The 14465-nt window shown below is 35.9% G+C and overlaps 1 protein-coding gene across 1 annotated transcript in view; it reads right to left on the bottom strand.

Annotated features, from left to right (window-relative positions):
* Positions 1-573: 573 nt before the first annotated feature.
* LOC145988936 (putative cytochrome P450 301a1, mitochondrial) overlaps positions 574-14465 on the bottom strand; it is a 200214-nt gene continuing 186322 nt past the window's right edge. Inside the window, exons 10-11 of the mRNA XM_083124243.1 lie at positions 7772-7993; positions 574-1064 (exon numbers count right to left, since the gene is read on the bottom strand). Coding sequence (XP_082980369.1) covers positions 954-1064; positions 7772-7993 — 333 coding nt within the window. The 3' untranslated portion in view covers positions 574-953. The remainder of the gene's footprint in view (positions 1065-7771; positions 7994-14465) is intronic.

Below are 14465 nucleotides of genomic sequence, written 5' to 3'. Positions count from 1 at the left end.
GAGAGAATATTAGTAGATTAACCGTAGCTTATTTCTCTTCATTATGATGGACGCAAATAGTCTATACTCACAGATATACAGAACACAATTCACAGACAAATGTAGACGTATTCCACAAAGAACTGAAACCCATTATTTACGAAGTGATTACATCTAGTACACTATTAAATGCTCCGGCTGATTTTCATGATCCAGTCTGCATGTTTCATCAATTTATATTATTATCCTATAATTTAAAGCACATGCGTGTTTCTCTCTTACCCACACATATGTGTAAAACAGTGTGAAACTAGTTCTGCTCGTTTTGATTGAATACGTATGGAATTATTTTCTTGTGATCTTCCATCTTATGTATGTTGACCATCAATTTAAAAAAGCTTCAAATTTATTATACTACTTCAATTCTTGCTTGTGATGATTAATAAAGGGATTCAAATATCGACAATCTTTCTTTGTATAATTGTTCATAAATCTTCAAATATTATTCTTTAAAAACACATATTTTACACATGCATAATATTGTTCCATTAAACAAAAATAATTTATTGATGTAGGTACATAATAAATTAAAAATGAAATGTCATGTATTTATTTTTGCATTTCCTTCAGATACAAAAATAAACCTTAAAAAATGGGAAGTATTTGTGTTATCACAATTAATTGAGATGTACAAAGTATGAACATAAATACACAAGAATATAAGATTACACATCACCTGCCATGCTATTTCTGACGTAATTCGGCTACAGATTTCTGTTGAAGCATTTCAAAAGTGGAATGAAGTGCCTCCCAACTTGTGTTGCTTGAACGATTGTTGTCCGTCTTGAAGGAACTATCTACTTTTCTTCCTTCGCACGTTTTCCCAATTTCCACATTTCGCTTGTTCAAGGTACTGAAGAGCAGGAAGTGAACAATTTATAATATTAGTCTCTTCCATTTGACAGCGACAGTTTTTACGACCTCTCTAACAATCGAATTCTTAGAGGGCCGTGGGGAGCATACATGAAAGTTACTTTGTAGTCCAGCTTTCCATGGTGATATTCCAGTTTGTACGAACGAAGGAGCTGAAAAGAAATTAGAACAATTAAAGTTTTTTTTCTTCTCAACAGCAACAGTTCTGAAACTTTACTTGTAGCTCACAGCAAATCTAAGATTGTAGACTCAGAAATTATTACATTTCTAGAACCCAAGTAAGAAGCATTGAGTTCTGTATCAAAATGTCCTTTCACCGTCTACATCTGCACATCCACTACTAACTAACTAACTCTCTAACCTTCTTAAACCCGAAGATTTATGGCTGCAGCAACACAAGCTTCCCACCAGTCCCTATGGTGGGCAAGATCGATCCAATCTTTTCCATCCTTACGATTTCCTGTAGGTCCATCTCATAGTTATCCCTTCATTTTCGCCTTGGCCTTCCTACTGGTCTCTTACCATCAGGTTTCCCAACAAGAATCCTGTAAACTGTTCTTTCCTCTCCCATTCGTTCAACATGGCCTGCCCACATGAGTCTTCTTGATTTAATTATTCTAATAATATCTGGACAGGAATACACATTGTGCAGTTCTTCTACGCTCACCCCTCATCTATACATTCCCAGACATATAAATATACCTGGCTGATGAGCCCACGCAAAAGAAAAGAAGAGAGGACGTGAAAGTGGAGGAGAGGGACGAAAGACGAAATAGAAAACAGAGGAGGGAACAAAAGACAGGATAGAGGAGAATAAATTATTGGAAAGGAAAGAGAATGCGAAATTAGGTAAAGGGAGAGAAGAGGAGAAGAGCTCTGTGGAGTTGAGATTCGAATACAGGGGTGGAGAAGAGGTTAGTAAAGACGAGAGGAGCTGATAAGAGGTGCAGTAGAGAGAAGGGCGGAAGAGGAACGGAGACTAGAAGAGAATGGAGTGTTGACGAGAGGAGAGAAGAGATAGTTTCAGAGATATTCTTTACATGTGATACCCCTACATGCACGATTCCCGGGGACTATATATGATACGATTAACCTCTCTCAGGCAATTAGGCTATTATTTCCTTTATAGTGACTAGCGAAGGGGATAAACCATTTCTAGGGTAATAATTTCCTACTATTTCCTCCCATTTAGTTTCGTATGTTACTTTCATGAATTGGGATCGAACCAAGAGACTATGACGTATCCACAAATACGCTTATACTCGCTTATCTAACTGCCCCCCCCCCCCTCCGGTTAGGGGATGCCAGAGGTACCTAATTTTACATAAATCAGTGAACACAAAACACCTTCAAGACTGAGGTCAGCACTGGGTGAATTAGGATAAATGTTCTTACCCCTGTCTGGACTCAGAATGCAAATGCTAGTAGGTTCGCCTCCAAGATGGTCCTCCTCTCGCCGTTCAAGCAAAAATGTCCCCTTCTCCCATGCTCTTCAGACTTTTATTATCCTTCCCGCATGTAATGACCTTTCATGTTTCATTTACCTTTGCTCGAGAGCGCTCGAACATTTCCGCTGACAGGAATATCTTACTCATAATGCTTTGGCCATTTCCGTTCTGAGTTCTGAATGACAATATGTTACGGTTTGTTGCCTTTGATATTTGAGCGGGAGTAAACCATTCCTAGGGAATCATTAAAGAGGGTTAAATTTTTCCAGGGGAAACTCATTCCTGTTACAGCGGTTCTGTGGTCGGGTGCGTTAAATTTGTGGGATTTGGATTTCGCCACCGAAATTCACGTTTTCCAATCTCGACCTGATCAAGGGTGTTATTTTGTGACTCTTCCTTCATGAATTTCGTTTAGTTGTCATTCATCCTCATTGTTGCGATTTGCTGGAAGTGTCACAAAAATTATGTTAAATAATAAAAATAAAAATTGAAGATTTGATCTATCTGATGCGTATGCTGAGGTGACCATAAAAATGAAACAGTCCTCCAAGATTATGCAAGAGAATTAAAAAGTGATGTTGAGCTGTTTTCTGTAGACAAAAGAACTTTCACAAATTATATTTATAGTCGGTCATTTGCACCGAATAATCAAAGCCCCTTCTAAACATCCTGTCGGAGAATGGCTTTGAGAACTGAACCAGTTAGAACATTTTATCTACTGTCATGGTTTGAAACTAGTGCAGTATTAAGACTGGTGCGTCACCAGCACCTTATTTGTACCAAGACCTTTCAGAGTAGAGGGACGAAACATCCAGATGTGAAGTGTAATATGGGTGTGTTAGGAGCTGTGTCCTTTGATCTGACATTTGACGGATTTGATTGGTAGGCCTGTGGCCAGTAAAAGTATAGTTGGCGTGGGTTTAATGGTGGATCGACAGGGGAGCTTCAAGGTGTGCTTCAAGATTTGTATATATATACACAAGTATATATATATATATAAATATATATATATATGTGGGGGGGGGAGGGTACGCAGATATATTCTTATCTCCGCGATCGACTCTGAGGAGGTTCAGCTTCGAAGGATTTGAAAAAGCAGTTATCTTATAATTTGCTATTTAAGATTCTATAAAGTACACTTGTAAAAAATTGCTACATTTTAAGACTCTCTACAAGGTTTTTTTTCACATGTAGTCCTAGTAAATGCACACACATTTAGATGATTAAGAACGTATGTTTTATGGTGACATGTCAAGTGAACTTGAATGAAAGCGAAAACATGTGTTCCTCACTAGATAAAAAAATTCACATCTACAAAGAAAATCCGAAATACATTTGCACCTCACTCAAGGATTATGTGAATTCAATCGAAATTGTACCAATTCACAGCTGAATGTGAACGCGGGTTCAGTGTCATGAATCTAACCTTTGCTGAACAGAGTGAGATTAAATATTTAGAATGAATCGCCATAAATCAACTTACATCAGCTGGTGATATCCCTTTGTTGGTGTTTCATTTTCATAAAATATGAGCTCCAATTAGCATTTTAAACCTTAGCTTTAAAAGTTATTCAAACACAAAAATGGTTATCGGTGGTCATTTTAAGTTTTCTTTTCGACTTCATCCAATACAATCTTAGAGGCTCCAGATTGAGATGCTTCATCACTGCCTTGATTTGATTTTTCTTTTCATTTTCTTAAAAATTTCGGGGGGCTGTAGCCCCTTCAGCTCCCTCTCTGCGTACGCCAGTGGTCGTCATATTGCAAATGTAATGGGATCATTTAGCTTACAAAATATTCCATCGACGTTTTAGTTTTAAGGTGTGTGGACGGTGCGCGCTCAGAGAACTGACTTCAGACCTTAAAATGAACCGAATGCACATTATCTTGTAAGAACTCTGTTGGTATTCAGGCGAATAGAATTCAGGACCACGGTTGTTAAAGGTCCAGTAATTTTAATAAATTCAATTCCGGTCCAGGAGATATAATCAGCAAGAGTAAGTGGGTTGTGGACCGTAAAGAACCTTTCTATATGTAAAGTATTTCAATTTGGTCCTGGAACTTTTTATCCAGATCAATTAAATACGGTCCAGGAACATTTTTTCCGGATCTATTTAAATCCGGTTCAAGTTCCGTATTGAAATGAAACAATATGCAACTTGGACCGCATTAAAATTGTGTTAGAAAAAGGGTTCCAGTCCTCTTGCGGAACCCAATAGAATTTATGGGTTGCTGGACATTTAACAACCCTGGTAGGGATTGTTAGAGGGGAAAGAAAACGGAGCATCACTACCGAGTTCCATACACTTGTACGTCTGGGAAGGTTCTACTTTGCAATCAGTGATTTTCGTCAATTTCTAGGGAAAAGGAAGGAATGTGATCTTAGTCCGACTTTCTGTTAATGTTAAGGGTGGCAAATTTCATGAAAGGAAAAGGTCCACGAACTATAAAGGAAATGCTGCATCACCATTTTGTAAGGCTCGAATAACCAATGACAAATAACTTTGTAGGGAACTTTTATAACATCCTCGTAAAGCCAGGACTTATCCTCGAGAAATCATTATCCGTTAGGGCCAGTCTATTCCAGTTTTCCTGGCAACAACTTTCACGGATGACAAAGAGGTACAACATGAGGTACGAATGTGGCAGAGCAACCAATTATGGAGGAGGTTTCGAGGTATTTATAAAGTGATAAACTAACATAAGTAGAAATTATATCCAAAAATCTTAAATGTTTTCGAGATATTTAGTGTGTCTTACGTATTCATTTGTATTCCAAGAATAAATCTGTAGATAGCTACAGTGAGATAAGATGTGCAGTGTTTTATAATAAGCTTCCCTTCCCCAAAATTCACCGTAGAGAACTGCATTATTGCAGCTAGTAAGACTCTGATAAACTGAACACCAGCAAGGATCCTTGTCCTATGTACTGAGTACACCTTTTCACTTTAGTTATTTTAGTTCTTTCATAAAATAACTAAATCTCAGTATGATTAGTTTTAATTAAGGCTGAAGTGTTAGGCAATAATCAAAATATAATTATTGATAACAACTCGTTTCAATCAGTTAGCAAATTCAAGTACTTGGGAGTAATACTAACAAATGAAAATGATATTAAAGAGGAAATAAAAAGTAGGCTTAATTCAGGAAATGCCTGTTACTTTTCTCTTCATAAACCTTTATCTTCTCGTGTAATATCTAAGTAACTTAGAGTTAAAAGATACAAAACAGTAATTTTGCCTGTAGTGTTATATGGCTAGATATTTGGACCTAAAACATGTCACGTTCCCGATTTAAACTCAGATGATATACTTACAATTATTCCATTCCGGAGAACACTAAACGTCAGCCTACTATGAGGCCTTTTCAGACGTGGGAATAATTTACGTGTATTTTTATGAAAAATATATTAAATCTCGGACAGTCAGAATACCTTAAAACTTCAGCTGATCTTAATATCCCACACTAGCATTCGAAAATAAACTTCCTGTTAGAAATAAAACTGTATTAATCTTATAATTATTCCTCGAGTACACAAATTAAAGCATTCATTTTAAAATTAACTTACATCAGCTGTCAAAATCAATAAATCACATCACCTAGCAACCAACACTCAAATGTCTTAAGGTTAGTCAATAACCATTGTAACAGACTACAAATTTGAGTCAAGCAAATTATGACATCATACTTTGATGCAAGTATTCATATTTATGATTAACATATTAAACACTGAATTAGTAATTTATGTGGGTGCGTAACAAACTGATGAGGAGACAGGTGAGTGGAGATGGTTACATAATGTAGAACTGCACAATTTGTATTCCTGTCCAGATATTATTAGAATAATTAAATAACGAAGACTTAGGTGGACAGGCCATGTGGCACGAATGGGAGAGGAAAGAAGAGCTTACAGGATTATTGTTGGGAAACTTGATGGTAAGAGACCTGTAGGAAGTCCAAGACAAAGATGGAGGGATAACGTTGAGATGGATCTAAAGGAAATCGGCGAGGATGGAAAAGATGGATCTTGCCCAGGAATAGGACAGATGGAAGGCTTGTGTTGCTGCAGCCATAAACATCTATAAACCATGTAAAGCCAGGACTTATTCTCAAGCTATTGTCATCTGTTTGCGGAAGTTTGAACTCTTCTTCATGGCACGGATGACGAAGAGGCAGAAGATGAGAGTGAGACATCAGAATAACCAATTGCTCTGTAGGTTAGGAGGCATTTATAGATTGATGAAATATGCAGTGGGAATTATATCAATCAATTGGAAATATTTTCAGGACTTTAGTATTCATTCTATAGCAACGAGTGTATTATTTATTGATTTGTATTCCAAGAATAACTATTATGTATCTCTTCCATAAGGCTATAGAACGCTCGCAGATGTAGTGTTTTATAAGGCATTCAAGTGTCAACTCCACTCTACTTGAAATTCACCGTTGTACACTGTACTTTTGCAGCTAACATGGTGTTAGTCTGTTGTACTTTGTAGTGGTTTCAATTATTAATATATCCGTGGTAAATTTTAATTATTAGAAGTCCATCGCTCTGTGATTAGTTTTAATAAAGATCTAATGTATGCGACATGCCCACCATTTTGTTCAGAAATGTTGTAACAGGTGTAAATAGTCCAAGTGCAGAAGTACCCGCAAAACACCTAATATTAAATTAAATTTAAAAAAATGTATTCAATTTTAAGTTTACACATTTTTACATTAACCGTGCAGGAGCCTTCACTTAACAAGTAAAATAAGTAAAGGTCGAATCACACCGAAATGGATTTCCAATAGGAATGTCCTATTTGGCGCTGAACTGGCTTTCTCTGCTAGATTCTATGGAAGAGCCAATCAGAACGAAGTTTGGCCATGTGAGGATAGTGTGAGTTTGAAAAAGGAAAGTTCTTGTCTGTGTTTTCCGAGTGTTGGTTATTTTTCTTCGCTTCTTAATAAAATAAAAAGTAACAGAGATGATGTGCATTCCTGTTGAATTCATTAATATTTAGTAACACAGTTAAGATATTTTTTTATTGTGAATTTTCGTCTGAAGAAGACCCTGTTGGAGGGTGAAAACGTCACGTTTTTATGTATATTTTTTATACTATAAAAGTTTGCCTTGGTCAGCATTTTAATACTATATTTTCTTTCGAGACAATTTCTACTAGTCCATACTTTTCTTTCTTATATTTTAATAACCAGTAATTCTCCTACAACGGTCTTCAAATTGCTCGTCCATCTTTTTAGTTTTGTCTGCTCTGCGCAATGTCTTATGGGAACAAAAGTATACCAACAAGTACGGTAACAAGTATCTTGTGAGGCGAAAACTAGCAGGTGGGTAGCCAGTCCAGCGCGAACTAGGACATTCCTACTGGAATTCCAGTTCCGTGTGATTCGGCCTTAAGGCTTACCTTTGCTAGGAGGATTTGCATCTCGAGATCAGCGAAGCGACGACCTAAGCACATTCTGGATCCGTAGCCATAAGGGAGAGAGGCGAAAGGGTGCAGTCTCATTGGACAAGAAGCTGAGGGCTTTTGGCTCTCCTTCAGCCATCTTTCGGGAATGAATTCATTGGCCCTGGAAACGTATTCTTCCATGCTGCCCGTTACAATAGTTGGAAATACCACTTGCGTCTGTTAGGTAAGAGAGAAGTAAGCAGGTATTAATATTCTCATTTCAACAAGCCCTTTATTTGCATCTGTTGTGTTGTCAACGCCATGAGGGTTTGCTTTGCATCTCCTTCACATTAATTGGAAAATTTTGAATGACTGCTTTGATTGGTGTTGAAATGAACTATAGCTCTTGTCCAGTCTTACGTTGAGCGGCCTACATGCTGGCAAGGAAAGTGGGGAGCGGGGAACCGACCAATCCAGCGCGATAAGATACGCAGCAGCCTGTAGAACGAGGTGCGCGTAGTACTTCCTCCCTGTGAATGCCTTAAAGATTGCACAACACAAGGGGACTTGTAGCTGTAGAAAAATGGGCTAAAGTGTTCAATAGCATGTTCAAAATCTGACACTGTTGCATTTACTTCTTAATGGTTTCGAAGAGACACGTGCCGCTTCCATCTGAAAGCTCCCTTACTCTACTATACTTGTCCTGGGTATCTCTGGAACAAGGCCACGTGTTACATTAGAGAAGGGGAGAAAGCTTGTGGGCGGGCGAAGCAGTACACGCTCCTGTAAGCGGTTAGTAGCTGCAGTCGTTTTCCCTCCACCATCCAATTATATTCGCTCTCACGTATTCATTGGTCGAGTTACTGTCTTCTCGAGTTACTACTTGTGCAGACCCTTGTCTTCGTTCGCTCGCTCCAGAGTTTCCCGGGACAGAGTATAGAAGACGAACGGAGCTTTCAGATGGAAGCAGCACATATCTCTTGGAAACCAATCTTAAGAAATAAATGCAACTATTCGAACTGACGCGACACGGCAAGCTGCACGTGTCACTCCAACTGGGCCTTGTTCTCGATACCGTGCTTTGTAGCACTTCGTCAGTTGTGGGCGCATACACGGTGAATGATTTAGACTAAAGGGGGCCGTGTCATCACTTAGCTTTGAAATTTCTGTGTAGATTGTGGCCTGTCGCTTTTGCTTCGATCTGCAAGCTCACGTCAATTCTGATGATCTATTCCACATTCACTTACAAGAATTCTTGCTGGTAGAAGACAAGCGATGTTTTGGTTTCAAACAGTAGTAGAAATACAAACATTATGTTCATTTGTTTTATGTTAAATATTACAAAATTATGTTTTAATTAATATCCATATATTACCACTTGAAAATACATTTTCATGAAGAGTCCTTAGAATATTTATAATAGGCATTTTAATAAGAAATAAGGCTTCAAGCTGCCATGCAAAAGCGTTCTCTTGAGTTTCCTTCTTTCACAATGGGGCGGAAAAAAGGTGAAAACACTCGATTCTCTAGCGCCATAATGGTGCTTCCAAAAAAAAATGCACAGAACATTTTTTGTAGAAAGTTTTATGTCGATTAATTTTTGTCATAGTCTCTTTTGCTGTAAAATGCTTTCCAAGCGAAATATTTGCAAAAAACTGATTTGGGCGCCATTTTTCCAAGATGGCGGCCAAATCCGGGGTGGTAGAGGGGTACAAAATTAGTATGTTGTTAAAGACCCTTTTATGAAGATAATAAAATTTGTTCCAGATTTCCCTGAGGAAGGCCAAGACGGAGGTAGAGGGATAACGTTGAGCTGGACCTAAAGGAAATCGGTAGGTATGGAAAAGAGTAGAGAGTTAGTTAGTTAGTCCAGCTTTCCCTATTTCTTTTTTCCTTATTGGACCCCAAAATCATCCCTTGTTGACAGGCCTAACAGGGAAAGAAATACATTATACAGAACTTTAAATAATTTAAAAGTTAAATTTCCAATGAACGTGATAAGTTTGGTGGCTAATCCAGATGTTCGAGTGGGATATAGTTTGTTAACATTCTTAAGAAAATGTAACATGCAATTGTAAAGGGAAATTGTTTTACTTTTGTTCTCATTAGTCTTAATATAACTTCTGTGAAATAATGAGGTAGAAAGATAAAATTATAATTGAAATGTAAACAATTATCACCACCCTGCATTTTTGTAAAAAAAATCGGATGATTTCAAATAAATAGGTGATTCTGAAAGTATTTTGAATGCTGATCACGGAAATGATATCCATTTTTTCCCATCACGTCAGGATTTTTCACAATCAAAACTATCACATTCGCCATTATATTACATAGCTATATTACCTAACATCAAAAGAAATTTATGCAAGGAAAATTTCGGTTGTTTACAAACCAATAGGTGATTCTGGAAGTATTTTGAATGCTGATGACGTATATGACACACATTTCTTCCCATCACATCAAGATTTTCTCTAGATCAAGATTTTTCTCCACGTCATTCAGTTCAATCAACCCACTACATTATAACATTGAGTTTTGGACGTTTTGTGAAGAAAATTTTTATGAGGGATTTCAAAAATGGAACTTACGTAATCAAAGTTTACAATTTTCATGTCAACGTGTCTTGTAAAGATATAAAATAGATGCATTGATTTCTATTCTGTGTGCATTTATAGTTCAAAATTGGAGGATTTGTATTGTAGAAAACCAATATTTTACCACCATCTAAACAGACCCATCTATTGAGGAAATGACGGAACTACACATTATTTTATTGTGAAATTAAGGCAGTTAATATATTGCTATTTTCTGAAAAACTAGACGTGATGGGTAATAATGGATTTCATTTTTGGAATCAGCATACTGAAATTATTCAGAGACAACAGTCATCTGTGAGTCATCCAAACACATGCAGGCCTGTGTTATGTATATTCTAGAAATAACAAAAAAACTGCTTAAAAGCTGTTATGTCCAAAATAAAAATATTTATTCATTGATCACATTAATTGGTATTGATTATGTTTTGACATTATAGATGTAGCTAGAACCTTTGACTTGTGTGTGCACAAAGTTCAAAATAAGATGTCAACTTCAAACTAATTTTAAAAACAATGCACTAGTAACTAATTTGGTGACTATAGTCTGAAATCTGAATATTCTGTTGAAAACAATATGTTATAAATAAATTAAGAAACAAATTACTCAAACAAGAAAAATTTTGGGTGCAGCGTATAAACAAACACAAGATGCAAAGCATTTGCAACAAGAGGCGTCTGTCAGAATTACATTTTTTAAACTCGTCAATCACTTAATATGCATCAATATAGTCTGTTTCTGAATTCCTCTTAATTTAGTCTTGACTTGTCGTTTAACCACTTTTACAAATGTTAATAATTTAATAACTTAATCCTATATATGTCGAGTGTTCAAATTCGACATTGAGGTTTCCATTCTATACTACAATTGAATCCGAAAGACATTTTTCTCATAATTTCTCATATTTGGCGCACAAAATAACCAAGAAGGGGGCAAAATACTTTAAGCATAGTTCTTATGTTTAATTAAAGCCTTCAGGTAAGTCCGAAATTTGTTAAACACATCCCTGAGCCCCCTTTTTTTTATAAGTTCCCAAAAATTGAAAGTTTTCACAATATCAAAAGTTTGACGCTCTGTAACACCAAATGGGAGAGAGAGGAAACATCTCAAATTTTCACTACAGTGAGGCCTCTTGAATCTCAACATTATACAAAAATTTGGTGAAGGTGTTTTTTTTTTTTTTTCGAATAAGAGGGATATTTAAAATTAAATATAGCCAAACTTAGCCCCTTTGGAATACTAAATAAAACACACGTGGGATTACGAAATGAAGAAATTTCAAGGCAATAGTAAAATGTATAATCAATGTAATACTATGTAGATACAGAGTGAGTGAAAGTCGTGAACCACCCAAATATCTTAAAACGCTTAGAGTGAATATATTAAAAGCTTTTTCAATATGTATGAAATTAATTGCCGCATCTATGTTACCATACCCTTTATTTATTTATTTATTTCTTGAACTCAACAGCCACATACCTAATTACAGAGCCCATATGAAGGATACATAGTCAATACAATTACATATATTTCTGTAATATAGAGATAGAAATTATATATATATATAATATTAAAATTGTTTATTATATATATATATATATATATATATATATATATATATATATACTTTATCACACAATTTCAATAGAAAAATTTGTGTTTAAGCTTAGGCCATTGTGTTAATAGTGGCTTTACTGAAGTCCCTTTGGTTCATACAAAAGATGTCAATGGTGCTATTCTTGACTAGCAATTTATTGTAACTGGTGCACATTCTCCACAATGGAAATTTCTTTTTAATTTCGAATCTAGCCTTCTTTATAAGAAAAACTTCATTCTTCAGTCTAGTTTTCGACGACGGGATTCGAAAATTAATCTGGCAGAGTAGATGTTCAGCATCTATTTCGTGATTTAACAATTTCCACAAGAATACTATTTCATGGAACGTTCTTCTGTGACACAGCTTTGTAAACCGACATTCATATATTAGGTTGTCGTAGTGTTCAAATGTGGGGTAAACTTTCTGAAATTTGTATTTTAAAAATCTAAGAAATCTCGATTGTACTCTTTCAATTGCTACACTGTACTTTGCTGTCTGTATTCCATATAACAGACGCATATTCGACTTTTGGTCTTACATATGAATAATATAAAACTTTTAGTGTCTCTATACTCTTGAAATACCTCCTCATTCTAAGAATAAACCCAAGGTTCTTGGACGCTTCACTTATTATTTGTTCTACGTTTTTATTAAAAGTAAGATTTGAATAAAAAATAACCCCTAAATCCTTGACTGTAAAATTTCTTGCTAAAGTATTGTTGTATATTTGATACTGAAATTCAACTGGGTTTTTCTTTCGAGTACATAATGACATTTATTGATATTTAGTGTTAAATCATTGATTTTTGCCCACGTTTCTAACTTTGTAATATCATTTTGAAGTTGAACACTGTCATCCTGTTTGCTTATTTTCCCTTCATTCTTATTAGAAGACATCTGGAATTCAAGGGTAGAGTTTTACTTCGAAATGTTCCTCGATGTTCGCATTCGTAAATTCAAAACTAGAAATCACGGACATGCAGCATAAATCTTCAAGGGCATGTATCGGATGCCCACAATGCTCAGTAAGCTACTAGATATATATTTCTGGTTATGAACGAAATTTTTTGATGTCTACAAAACGCGCAATGCTGGATATTCAATATATGTGGTATACAATGGTATAGTAATTATTGGAGTAAAGATAGCTGCGACGAGAGGTTAAGTCGGGTTGACGGATAACGTTTCACAATTTAGGAATTGCAAGGACGGAACATTACAGATATAACTCGCAAGAGCTTGCTGAAAAATCGAAGAAATGTTTTTAAAATAAGAAATATGGAAATGAGAGAATTATTAATTCATGAAATAAATTAATTAGAAATTAGATATTGGAAGAGACAGTGATAGAAAACACCTGTTCCATTTCCAAGTTCTTGTTTTAAATTTTTGTTACAACAGGCATGTTTGTGGAGTTGGGCACAGAGTCAATCTAGGAAATTCAAACTCTTTTTTTTTTTTTTCAAGTTACCCAATTACTAGTCTTACATTCACAGATTTGTATTGTTATTGGAATACATGATTAAACTACGTCATTATCAATAGGGTAGTCACATATGAAGTGCCACCTGAATTTTCCCTAAATTTTACCGTGAATTTCAGACGTGCATCAAAGAAGGACCCGTGTATAAAATTTTGTAGTAGATTAGTGCTAGAGCCTCTGTAGAAAAGATAAATTAGAAATAACATCTTTGAAGTTATGAAAGGAAGTGGCACGTTCATGTTGTAATTGTAAATAAACATTTTTACTTTAACGTGCACAAATACTGGTACGTACGTACGTTCAGCAACATGAATTCAAAACGTTATGAAGTACTGACCTGGAGGTGATAGAAATGAAATACAGTATATTAAAATATGACTTTAGTAGATAATCGTAATTCAAAATAAGGTAAAATATGTTAAATAGATTGTATTCAACTTGACATCATCACACAGTGCACTTTGGGAATAAACTGCATGAATTTTTGCTAACAGATTCGCGGATGTTAAGGCAAGCGTATGAAAAGCCTCCTTACAGCGAGAAATTTACAATATTTTACACGTACATATTCCTGATATGATCATGATAATCATACCTTGAATCACTTTGGCAAATACTACACGTACACGTACAATGCTTACCCGTCAGATTTTCATGCAATGAATTGTGGAAGAAGTTGTTCGCTGAATATAATCCATTGAAACAACTGGAAACCTTCACCATTCATATAAGTTTAACTTTTTATGAACAGCCGGCTCCCGTGGAGGAGTAGTTAGCAGAGCGCGCAACAACGCCAGGGGTTCTGGGTTCGAGTCCCGGGTAAGGCATGGGTATTTGTGTTCGTCCAGTTGATAAGAAACAAAGAAAAATGTAAGAATTGAAAAGTGTAAAAGTGAGAAAAAGAGTGAATGGTGGGGGATACCTCCGTGTAGGGGGTATTTCCTTTTTTTTAAAAAAAAAAAAAAAGAGTGGTTAGTACATCGCGCTATGACGCGAGAGGTCCCGGGTTCGAATCCTGGCCTGGGCATGGT

This window comes from Lepisma saccharinum, chromosome 6, assembly GCF_977018435.1.
Source record: "Lepisma saccharinum chromosome 6, izLepSacc3.1, whole genome shotgun sequence".
In the NCBI taxonomy this organism is placed as follows: Eukaryota; Metazoa; Arthropoda; class Insecta; order Zygentoma; family Lepismatidae; genus Lepisma; species Lepisma saccharinum.
The sequence above is the reverse complement of the archived record's forward strand: the minus strand, read 5'-3'. Positions and strand labels throughout refer to the sequence as shown.